This window comes from Scomber scombrus, chromosome 23, assembly GCF_963691925.1.
Source record: "Scomber scombrus chromosome 23, fScoSco1.1, whole genome shotgun sequence".
Lineage (NCBI taxonomy): Eukaryota > Metazoa > Chordata > Actinopteri > Scombriformes > Scombridae > Scomber > Scomber scombrus.
This window is the reverse complement of record NC_084992.1, coordinates 12,321,916-12,334,639: the sequence shown is the minus strand read 5'-3', so window position 1 is coordinate 12,334,639 and position 12,724 is coordinate 12,321,916. Positions and strand designations below refer to the sequence as shown.

At 39.2% G+C, this 12,724-nt stretch overlaps 1 protein-coding gene across 1 annotated transcript; it reads right to left on the bottom strand.

Moving 5' to 3' along the window:
* Positions 1-3,774: 3,774 nt before the first annotated feature.
* Positions 3,775-12,151, bottom strand: trip6 (thyroid hormone receptor interactor 6). Its single transcript, XM_062445051.1, has 11 exons — positions 11,963-12,151; positions 11,461-11,496; positions 9,093-9,327; positions 8,410-8,513; positions 8,087-8,200; positions 7,359-7,940; positions 6,914-7,010; positions 6,654-6,823; positions 6,387-6,565; positions 6,155-6,275; positions 3,775-6,019 (listed from the first exon to the last, which is right to left on the bottom strand). The coding sequence occupies exons 3-11, from the start codon at positions 9,316-9,318 to the stop codon at positions 5,888-5,890; spliced, it is 1,725 nt and encodes a 574-aa protein (XP_062301035.1). The 5' UTR covers positions 9,319-9,327; positions 11,461-11,496; positions 11,963-12,151; the 3' UTR covers positions 3,775-5,887.
* Positions 12,152-12,724: the final 573 nt, after the last annotated feature.

The following is a 12,724-nucleotide window of genomic DNA, read 5'->3' as shown; positions in this document are numbered from 1 at the left end:
CACAAGACTTTTAAATAACACTATATCATTTGCTATAGCTGGATCATTCATTGTAAGATAAAGGTTGTTATGGTGATTGTATACAATATTGAACTTAATAAGAATGTACACAGTGTTTGAAATAAAGTTTTCTGATTTTAAAGGGTATGTTTGTCAGGCTACATCCTAATTTCTCTCTTTTTTTATATTCAAATTTAGTATTTAGGGATTTATTTTTAGGATGCAGGCTGAACTCACTTTAAGTGTTTGTAGAGTAAAAGATGAAATCAAAACAATGTTGAAAAACGACCATATCACAATTATGATAAAGACCAAACACCTTGGTCTTCATAACTAAGATTCAAGCAATGTTGAATATTTTGAAAAGTTTCATTGGTATTTGAAACTTGAATAGTGAATTGGATGCATGAAAGATGTTTGTTTGAATGAAATTTGAACTGTAAGCATGAATGAGTAGAGTAATGTTGAAAAATGAATGAAGTGAGTGTATGTGTAAATGTTATTATTATTCTCATTATTATTATCGCAATACACAAAAATATGTTCATATATACATACATTTATATACAATATATACATCCACACCTGTACCTACACACATATACATACGTATACAATCACAGTACACACAAAACACAAAATATGTTTCTATATACATACATTTATATACTATATATATATATATATATATATATATATATATATATATATATATATATATATACGTATACAATCACACGATACACAAACATCCATATACAATATAAATACACGCACGCACGCACGCACGCACGCACGCACGCACGCACGCACGCACGCACGCACACACACACACACACACACACACACACACACACACACACACACACACACCTACCCTCCAGCCTCCCCCAACTCTGCAACACCCCATTCCAGCTTGGTTAGTCGTCTCCCCACCTATTTGCTTCCCACTGCTCCAATTGGCGCTCCCTACTGCTCCTCCTATCTTTTGGTCGACGTTTCTTTCTTTCCAAAAAGGATTTGAGTGTCACTCTCCCGCACTGGTCTTCTAAGTCCCCAATTGTTGCATTGAGGGCATCTGAAGTTTCCCTTTCCTTATCAATATCATTGATGAGGTACATATTGCGTACCACAAGAGTTTCCAATTCAGCTCTTTTCTCCCTTAGGTGCTGTTCAAGATCATCTTCCTTCTGCTCAGCATCAGACTTCAATGACATATTTGAGGCCTGTTGTTCCAAAACCATTGCTTCAAGGGCTTCAAATTCAGTTTTGAATGCTTTTAATTCTTCTGCCTCCTGCTCGTTGAACTCATCAATGTTCACAATTTCTTCCTCTGCAATGCTCATGTCCTCTTTTATCGAGTTTTCTTTCTCCCGGTAAGAGGTCCCCTCACAAAAGGTCTCATTTTCCGTCACCTCCCAAAATCTGTGCATGTCTAAGGAGACCTCTGCCCTCCCCTGAAAACTAGTGGTGGAAGGCTGCTCGTCATCAGTCAGGTCAATTGTTTCAGGGTAGGAGGAGGAATGGCTCAATTTTTCTTTTTCAAAGACTTGTTTACCTCCCTCCAAGGAGATAGGATTCTTTTTAGATGTTTTTTTTGTATGAGACCTCGGCATTTGCTTTTTAAAATGCTGTTTGCCTTCTCCCAAGGCCTCCTCCTTCACCACTGTACTCCCAACAGCCATGTCACAGACATTCAAGTCTTCCTGTTTTTCATTTTCATCCTTCTGCAACCTCACATTCTTCTTTTCCCAGAACTTTTTCATCTTTAGGAAGTGCCTATTCTGGTTCTGGTCTGCAATGCCATCTTTGGCTCCTTGCAGCCCAAATTTTTTTACCCCCCTCTTCTGCTTCATCCTATGGTCACAATTCTGTTTAAGGTCTTTGACCTGTGTTTGAATGGCCTCATTTTCTTCTTGGAGTGCTCTGTTCTCTGTGGTGAGGGATTCAATGGTTTTGTAGAGAGTCTCAATGAGAACCTGTATCTGGAAGGCAGCTTCATTTTGTTGTTGCTGGTGGTACTTAGCTTGCAAGACATATTCGTAGGCCTCTAGTGCAATAGGCTGCTCTTCAGGTGCCATTTTGTCAGTCTCTTGTAAAAAATTACTCATTGTTTGTTATAGTTGTTTCAAGTAGGCAAAATCCTTGTTTTTGCTTGTAAAGTGTTGCCGGAGTCAAATTATTATAATTGATAATAATCTTCCTGTCTCTACTAAATGTGTTGATTAATCAATCACTGCCTAAATGTGTAAACTTCAATGTTCAATGTTGATTGGAGTACGTCATAACTGCTTACGTAACAAACGAACATGACTGTGACGTGGGTGGGGCTGCAGGTGATGACATTTAACAGAATGTGTGCGTCATGTGATGCGTGATGCGTCATTTGGTGTTTAATTTATGTTAACAGGAATGCCAAAAGTCTGGCGCCATATAGGCTTAATTTTTAAACGGAGCCCCCTTAAGTAACATTTCTTATCCTGTGTGCACAAAAGAAGAAATTGTCATCCTTCAGGAGTTCAAGGGCTCCGTGATAATCAACATTAGAACAATAAAAGTTAAATAAACATTTATTTATTTACCAAAACTCACAAATCTACGTAATAATTATCTTTATGATTATCAGCAAAGGATCTCTGTGCGTAATGGCTGTGCGTTTTAACGCAGCATCTCCTAAACCGCGGACGACGGATAACTCCAGCATTTCCTGTTGTCTGGATAAAATGTATCAGCTGATTGGCAATTATGCTGGGCTGTTTTTACAAATCTAAGGGCGATGATTCAATCTGCTAGTCAGAGAATGTCTAATTTGAGTTTAGTCGCCTCATACTACAGCCGCAAGGACATTTCTGAACACATTTCGTGCGTGATCATTTCAAAAAATCTGAAGATTATCAGATGCGTGAAGGCCTCGGAGACGCTGTGCTTGAGTTGAATTTTACCTGGGAACACCTGACATGTCCTGATAGCCGATTTAATACTTCTGCTGCTTGGATTTTCTTGGATTTGTTCCTAGACACATTATTGATTAAAGATTAGGAATTTCGCTTTATCTTGGATGCCTGAAATGTCCTGATAGCCGATTTAATACTTCTGCTGATTGGATTTTCTTGGATTTGTTCCTAGACACATTATTGATTAAAGATTAGGAATTTCGCTTTATCTTGGATGCAGCAACATAAATAATGTTTAAAGCTCTCTCTCTCTGTGTGTGTGCGTGTGAGTTTAATGTGTTGCTACCTGATTTCATAAATAAAACAATAAAAATAACTATATAATAACAATGAATCTTAAGGCAAAAGTCTGAATTTTAAACATAATGTCCCTGCTTGTTGCAACGTGGGCTATTATTTGCATCTATTTGTTGCTTACACTGAGGGAAATATCCACGATTATGCTGTTTGTTAGACTGGAAGGCGAGAAGATATTCACATTTGAGAAGCTGAAATCAGTGAATTTGGATATCGTAAAAAAATAAAATAAAAAAAAGACTCAGATTGACTAATCATTTATCATATTAGCTGGTGGTTAATTTAACAGTTACCAACCACTTAAATGACAAATCACTGCAACTCCAGAGTGTATTAGACAGTTTAGGACATTTCTTGTGTTTTAATAGTGCAACCTGATTTCGTAAACCATTGCTTTGAATCTAGCTAGCAGTCACTAATAACTCTAACCAAACTTGGTGTATAAAATCTGAGAAGTGCCCCGTTATGTTTTCATCATGATCGTATTTATGTAAAAAGTGACAAACGCACAGATTAACTTTATGACATTTTTAATAATCAATTATGTTACTACAACCTGCATTGAGAGAAAATCCGCCCTTGTTGGGCTAACATGCTTTCCCAGTAACTCAACTAACTGCCATTTCTACTTCAACAACTTGCTCCTTCTCCATGTGAATTCATCAGTGGACAGAGGGATGCTGCTGTACCGTCGGCTCTGATTTACAAGTTCAAATTCACAACATTTCGGACTGTGTAAGTGAACAAAATGATGATTCAAAGAGTTGGGATGAGTATCGGGGGTTTTAAATGACACTTGAGCATTGATGAAATGATTACCTTGATAACAAAAAGCAGGTTAATGCTAATACAGTATATACATAATGAGATAAATTAACATGAAGTGAAAAATTGCAACTCTGAACCGTTTTAGCATGATCAAGTTCTGTCACAAAAAAAAGTTCACCGACAGATCAAGTTTAAAAAAAAAAAAAAAAAAGGATCAACTGTAACTGAATGATATCCTTGAGGTAAGGCTTTTCAAATTTCTAGCCCTTTAAAAGTTATACAAATACAAAAATCAGGACGGAAAGACAAGAGTGTTAAACACAATCAAAACGTAACAAATACTGTAGCTCCAAAGTCTCAGAGAAACTTGGCCCACGAGTGCAAAGATGAACAGGAATAAAAACCAAAAGTGAAGAGCTGTACGCCTAAAAAAATCAGTAATAAGTTTTAGGAGAAAAAGAAAAAAAATTATAATCGTGAATTCAACATTCAATATCTAAAGAATAACCTGTCTGTAAAAGTCGTAGAAGACAGTTTTTAGTACATTAATTGACCAAATATCCTAAAAATAAAAAAAGACTATCATTTTAGTTTTTCACTTTAAATTGTTTTTACATGAGCAGGTAACTATTTCCCCCAAATGGCACATATTCAGTACAAACTCTTCACATGAGGCTCAAGCTTTACACAATAGGATGTTTTCAAGTGACCAACACCCTGTTGTCCTTTAGACACAAAAAAGCATTTGACTTCATTGCACCATCATCTTCAATGTAACAGTCAAGTATCAATCAACAAAAAATTTAACCTAAAAACGAAAAAAAAAAAAGAAAAAAAAAAAAGACTTTTGTAGACATTCAGAAACGTTATTCTGGATGATTTTCTTTCTTTTTTTTTTTTTTTTAAATGGCAAAAAATCCTGTTATGAGTGTTGATTTAATAACTAAACAAGTAGCTGTAAGGATGTGTTCAAGCTAAATATTGTACTAGCATTTAAAAGCTAAAGAGAAAAACAAAAACAAAAAAAACACCAAAAAAACGTCGGGTTGTAAAGTTTACCACACATTCCTCTTGTCTACATTTCTCGTTCTATGACGCTACTTCACTGCAAAGTTTCACCGCACTAAAGGCTACATGGTTTCCAACACAGTTTCTTTGTTAAATCAAACTAGCCTGTTATATACAGTCACAGTTTTTGTTGCATTATGTGCTTTTAATATGCGCGTTTTGAGGCAGTTCAGCACTTTGACGCCCTGTGCTTTAGAAATGTACAGGTCCCAAACTCCACAGAGACAAGCCGTCAACCTTATTATTATTATTATTGATGCTGCTTCTCTGCAAAAACGCTAATTTTGAGGTCTAAATTTGTCGTATCCTTTCCTACTTTCAATGTCTTTGACAGTGAAAATAACGTGTTAGCTGCTAGTTCAGCAGTACCGGTGTGGATGAATGTTAAGTAGAGCCTAAGCTGCCTGCAGGTCAGGCTACTGTCATAAGAATACTGGACTAAACACGGCAGATGTGTACCAAAAAGAAAGAAAATGCAGTAGGAAATCTGAATGAAAAGGAAACCAGCGAGGCGTGAGTTACTTCATCACAACTCCGTCTCTCATTTGAACCAGTAACAGTAAGAAAATGTTCCTGTGCAAATTAAATTGCGGCTACACACCAACAGAGGGAGCTATAACAAGGTTTATATCAATGCAAAGTAAGACTAACCAGAGAAAATGCACAAAAAAAGAGAAAAAGAAAGTTCAAGAGATTAAACAAAGCAGGGGTATGAAACTGTCACCCCTTTATATGATATCAATAATGTGTGAATACGTAGACCGTTTATAGACCTATTTTGAACTTCCGACACTGATTCGTTAGCAGTCAGTGGAGATTTTGGCTGAGAGGTCCTGAATGCGGCGGGCGCTGCAGCTCTTACACAAGATGTGGCCGTCCAGCGGGTAACAGCCACGACCCTCCCCTTCTGAGGACAGGAGGAGACCGCATTCCTGAAATTAAAAACGTCAGTCAGTTCAACTCGACACTCTCACATCGACTCATACTGTAAATATTTTGGGGCATTCAGTGTGAGTTTAAAACAATCCTAACCAACCAATTTTGTGTTGCCTGTTCCCGTGACTCACCTCACAGATGTAACAGTTGACATGGAAGCTGCGGTCCAGAGCAACTATCCTGACAGTCTCCTCCTGACCCTGTTCGGGCATGATGGGCTCACCACACACCGAACAGCGAGGCGCGTACTTCCTGTCATGGACAAGAAGCATCAGAATGAGTTAATGAGAGTCAGTTTGGAAAGAAAAAACAGGCTTTGAGTCTCATCCCAGAGTTCAGCAGGTTTGTGAAATGTGTGTGTACCTGTGAAAGTCGTCTATGCAGTGTATCTGAGAGGTGGCATCCACAGTGAAGGGGACCCCGTCCAAACAGCAGTTACAAACTACACAGTTGAAGCAGCGAGGATGGTACGCCTTGCCCATAGCTCGCAGGATACGATCCAAGATGGGCTTGGTGCATTTTGAACAGCGCTCTAGAGTGCTCTGATGAGAAAACCAGAAACAGGACATGACAGAGGAGATCGGCAGAAACTGTAATTTTAGTTTGTAGCTTCTTTTAAAAATCACTTACGATGTAACAACTCTCGCAGTAACTCTTCTTGTCCAGGGCGTAGAAAGGTTGTCCTCGAAGACGGGCATGGCAGGTGATACATGTAAAACACTCAACGTGAAACACCTGTTCCATGGCGATGCAGCCACTGCCATCTCCAACCACATTGTCGCCACAACGAGCACAGCGACCTGAGAGAGAAGAGTTGGTTTTATTTTCTGCTTAAATGCAAGAATGCAAGTTTTGCAGTGTCATAACTCATTAAGGAGTTGGGATTGTACCAAAATAGTCCTCTGAAGGGGGGTGGTTCATATCATATACCAACTTCTTGGTGAGTCGATCCAACTCCTCCTCAGGCCTGGGTGTTGCTACCCCCTGCTGGAAAAATGAGGATACGTCACAAATATGCAAGTGGAAAACCTGAAGGTAACACTGACAAAACTGCAGAAATTGTCTTTTACATTCAAGATTATTTCAGGATTTTTGATATTTGTGTCTGAATATTAAACCTATATGTTTTGACAACTGAAATGTGAATGTAGAGTGTTGAAAACTACCAAAGTTGGTTTATTGTCTGGTTTATTTATGGTTTGATCAGAGATGATTTAAATCATCTTACCAAATTCAGATGATTTTATTTATGTTCAATGTGGGACTTCAATTCTTTAATTTCACTTAAAGCTCACATCTAATTCTCAATGATGAGATGCAGATTCCCCCCCCTACCTTGCTGGACTGATAAGCGGGACTCAGTGAAGACCCTGTTTGATTATTTTCCATCCCTCTCTTAGACAAAGGACCCTGGTTAACTCTTCCTCCAGACCCTGAGCTGCTCCCATGGTACCCCTCCTCAGAGTGCATCTCCTGAGTTTGCGAGCTTGGGTGTTGGGAGTACCAGCCCTGCGGACTTGTCTGAGGTGGGGGGCGTGACACGTGCTGGCGAGGTGGGGGTGGGGTGTAGGCTTGCTCGGCCTGCCTCCCTGTCTGAGAGTAGGTGACAGGCTGCGCCGTCTTGACCTGGACGCTGAACCGGGGTCCGGTGGGAGTGGAGGCCGTGGTGTAGGAGGCCGGGACAGGCTGAGGGTAGGGTTTAGGAGCCGAAGAAGACGAGTAGTAGTCCTGCTGGTGGGAACTGGAGTACTGAGGTGTCTGGTGCTCACTGGGGTAGGGGGGCGCTGGGTGGTATTGGCTCTGAGGGTGAGGGGGGTAGCCCATGGATGCCCGACCCTGAGGAGGGCCTGCGCTTTGGTGTGCAGGCTTGTAATGATCCCCTGAGAGGTATTTGTTGTAAGGCACATTGTCGTACAGCTGTGAAGTCGGAAAATTTAAACAGTTAAATACTGATGGTAAAATTTAGACAATCGTTATGAAATCAAAACTTAACTATTACACCAATATTTAAAAATCAAGTTCACACACATAACTTATTAGTAAAATAAAGTGAATTATCATACTTGCGTGCTGGAGTCATGTGGGTGACTGTCCAGATCAGCAAGCATACTGGTGAGTGAGTCAATATCAGCATCAATTTTGGAGTGATGACTCACTGGTTTTTCAGGACCACGGTGCTAAAAAAAGAAGAAGAAAAAAAACCCCCAGAATCAGAAACACATGAGCACATAATCTAAAACTATTTAATGCTGTAATCACTTTTTCGGTCTTTCGCTATAACTTGTAGGAGGTGACAGCCATGTTGGAAATGAGTAATGCTCAAGGTTCAGGCTATTTATTATTATATTTATTATTAGATTACTAGAGCGACAGAAGATGCACCTACCATCAGCTCGTAGCTGTCAATGTGAGGACTCCAGCTGCGGTCATCTTTGGGACCATGTGGAGGGGGGTAATAGTGATCACTAGACGAATGATGAATAGGCCCACCTTTTGATTGAAGAACAGACAGAAAAAAAAATATCTGAGACTTCTTGAATCACCATCTTTTTAAAAATGCTTTCGAGCATATTTCGCCTTTAATGGAGAGCTGACAGTAGAGATGCAGACAGGAAACAAGGGGCAAGTCTTTCTTTAATGTGATCTAGTGATAAATCGTGAAAACACACTAACATAAATATATACTGATTCCTGTATAGTTCACTTAGAAAAAACCCTACAAAATGACAGACTGGGGATTTCTCCAATTTACTAAACTTATGTGAAGGTGTGGCTTTTGAGGATTTACTGTATGAATATATTGTTCCCCTTTATTGTACTTAAAAAATGTAGTTACAGTTACTCAGTCATAATGATGTTACTGCACATGCTAAGATATTACAGTGCTCGTTTTCTGTGCCCACAGTGGTAGGACCTGTACCAACCAGCCTCAAATGTTTGTGAAGTTTGAATAAAGTAGAGTAAATGCTACAAAAACTGGGGCCCACAATCTGAATTTAAATAAACTGATGAAAAGAACTATCAGCACGTCCTTCTTATTTCAGTATGTGATTAGTAGCAAGGTCTCACCTGTGGGTCCAGTCGCCATGTACCTATTGGCTATCATCCCTCCTCCTCCTCCACCTCCTCCTCCTCCTCCATTCTGGTCATAGGCGCCATATTTTGGCCGGAAGTCAGACGTGCCCTTCTTGTTGGGGGCTCGGTAGATTGCTGACCCTGCAGAGTGGGACATCTGAGGGACGGCTCGCTCTGGGCTATCTAGAGTTCTCGGTGGCAGCCAGGTGGGACCGGACATGGCAGGCTTCTGAGGTCAAGAAAATATTAGTTATATTCATCTGTCAAGGGATTTCCACCTTCCAAAAAAGTTAATAGAAGTTTATATGATGGCAGCATGTACTTATTGTTTTACTCAAGTACAATGACATCCTAAAAGCAAATCAGTGTTACACACTACTGACTTTCCTTTGCCTGATAACATTTAAGTGAATATGTAGGATTATGCTGCCAGTTTTTAGGACACATTTGTATGGGCACAGCTGTGGCTGCTCTGTGTATTTATGTCATAGGTAACCAATGGAAACTAAGAGATGCTTCAGGCTTTGTTTCCTATGGCAACAGAGACACAGAACAATAGGCTTCTAGTTGAGGAGCAGGAAGAGAGCAGCCGTTCTGAGAGGCTCGGGGATTTCCAGCAGGCTTGCACATTGCCTTAAAACGTGTGCAAGTGTGTGTTTGTGTGCTTCGAGACACAAACACAAGATCCCTGACACACACACAAACACAAAGTCATACACAGATACACAAACAGGTGCAAATCTGTGGTTGCCCCTTGCCTGTTTTCACTCACAATGGTTATTGTCTTTGGGTGTTTACACGCTGGAATCAGTGATTTCCAAATGAAGCGGAGACAAAAACAAGACAGGAAATGTTTTGCAATGATATGTGTCTGTGTACATGTGAACACCTGGCTCATAACAATATATTATGTATCTGTGAGATGAATAACACTGGGGCACACAGCTGAGCTGACAAAGTGCTGACTTGCACCTGACATCCTCCATTAAGATACAGCATTCATTAAAGGAAAAACACATCTAAAGTGTATCAAATTACCTGACATGGAAAATGAAAAAACTGATAGAAAGCAAACAAAGGTTGTAGATGTTTTTCCAAAAGAGTCTTTTAGTACTGAACAGTTAACAAAAATGTGTCTATTTTTGATCATTTTCACAAATTCTCTATTAAGAGATTTTGAAAAATATTATCACTATTTGTGCTTTAGTAACCTCTAATGGGTGTGTGTCATTCCTTCATATCCTTTACAGAAGAAATGATTAGTTTAAAAAAAAGAAGAGTTCAATTATAATTTATTATCAAAACTCAAAGCACAATGCACAAAGTTTTGGAAAGCCACTGTGTGATTGAGACAGTGTCCAAATGGATTACAAGCACAGAGCCAAGTTGAGCCAAATCAGTTATGTCAGGGTGTAGGAATTAAATAACGCACTCAGATTGATTGTATGTGGGTCGTGTGGCCCTCATAAGTCCTTGTTGGTAAAGAGGATTATAACGATGGATGAGATGATGATACAGAAAAACAATGCTTGGACACTGGATTTAAACCTGTATTTGATGTGTATTTTTTTAGTGGTGACTTGTATTTTATTATCCATGTAATTAAATGTGTACAATTAGTTCAACTTTAAACCCATTCACTTTCAGCATGGACTTCACCCACATTACACATTAACCACCTCTTCCGATGTAGACCTGATTTAAGCCCCTGTCTGAATCCGGATGAACACACACTCAAATCCGAGGATGGCTGGCCCAGGAAATTAATCCTTTATCACTCCGCAATTGTGAGCTTTTTAAAATGTTATTTAAAAATCATTAAAGTTTGTTTAATTGTCAACGTATTAGCTGGAGCTCTTGTTGCATTCAAATAGGGCTCATCAACTCATCAAATGTCAAAGTTGATATGACAGAGAGAAGAGAGTCAAGCGAGCAGGAATAAATGGAGAACATCCGGTGTCTTTTACACTTCATAGTAAATCGCTAAATGCTTCAGCATCCTAGAAAACTGATGATTAACACATCCAGTACGCATAAAAAAACTGCCACTAAATAAAGACTGGATGTTCGCTTCCTTTACGTATAGTTTCTGTCAGTTTTACACACATTTCTTGCTTGTCCTGTACAGTCTGTAATCACCGCCTTTTACTTTGAAGGCTAAAGGCTGTGGCTAACAACATGTTTAAATGTAGCTGCAAATCATTATTAGCGATGTGTGCTTATTAAAATAGCACACAATACCATCAAGACAACACGGCTTACGTTAATATAGGTTTAAGAAATATGATAACTATATATATCACTATCCAAACATCTCAAAAGAAGACTAGCAGGCTATTAGCAAGCTGTTAGCATGTCCTACCTTTTACTGCGACTCCCTTCTCTGCCTCGGTCTCATCTACAAATCAATAACATAACAATGGAGACACGACACAGAAACAGCACATTAAACACACAGTAAACAAACAGTAAATACACATGTCCTTGCTGCTGACGATAACCTTACATTAACTTGTCTCATTTTGAATGAATAGAGAGACTATCTGCCCAGTTGTTTGTCCAAAAACTGTCCTCTGTGCGTCATTTCGGCGTTAAAACACGCCACTTAAGTGTTACAACAACCCATAATGAGGGTTAATTCGCCATAATTCACTTTAATAACGGGGTTGTTTACTTGTTTGCTGCCTTGCCTCCAGGCTAACTTCAACACAACCGAAGAGGAACAATCAAATAACGCGACACCTACCACCAGAAACGACCCACACACGCATTATCTATCTATCTATAATCTATCTAATCTATGTGAAAGTTATAACTATGTACGTATATAACTTTCTTTTTTGTGTTTAGCGTCGTTAACCTACTTTGTCCCGGATCCTGAGGCCTTCAGCAGCTCCTCACTGCATTCCCAACATGTGACGTCGCTGCTGTCTCTGTGTGTGCGTGCTCTCTCATAGGAGACTTTTGGGGACAAACTTCAGACTTAGGACTAAGTTTGTCCAATAGGAGACAAAAGATGGGTTAAGATGATTTTTGGGTCAGTGGTTACAGTAAGGCAGTGGCTCAAGCACCCCTAAATTTGATCTAAGCACCCCTAAAAATAAGTAAATTATTATTGTATTTTTTTCCCTAAAAATTATTTTATACAACTTGAATTATTTTGCAAGCCTGTCTGTTAGAGATGGGACCAACACTTATGCTACAGGTTCAAATGGATTTATTTTAACAGGTTTAATGTACTTTGGATAGTTCTGTCATTAATATTGTCTTTCCTTCATGGTTCATTAACTATCTTAGGGTCCTCTCTGTAGATATCTGATTTATTGTGAACCATTATTATTATTTTACATTTTAGTAGACCACTCTATGTATCGGTGTAATTTACGTTATCCAGTGAAATGAATTATTTAGCAGGGGGTTTGAACACAGCATTGTATGTCAAATTCTCATTAGGAGCTGAGCCCCCCTTAAAGGTCTGATCCTAGAATTGCCCCTGCATTAAGGGTAAGCTTTCCTACGTCTCAGGGTAAGTCTCCAGGAGATGAATGGAAGTCTATGTCATATCCAGGTTTTGGAAGGTTACCTTGGAAATGTAATAGGTTACAGATGACTAGTTACCCTATTGA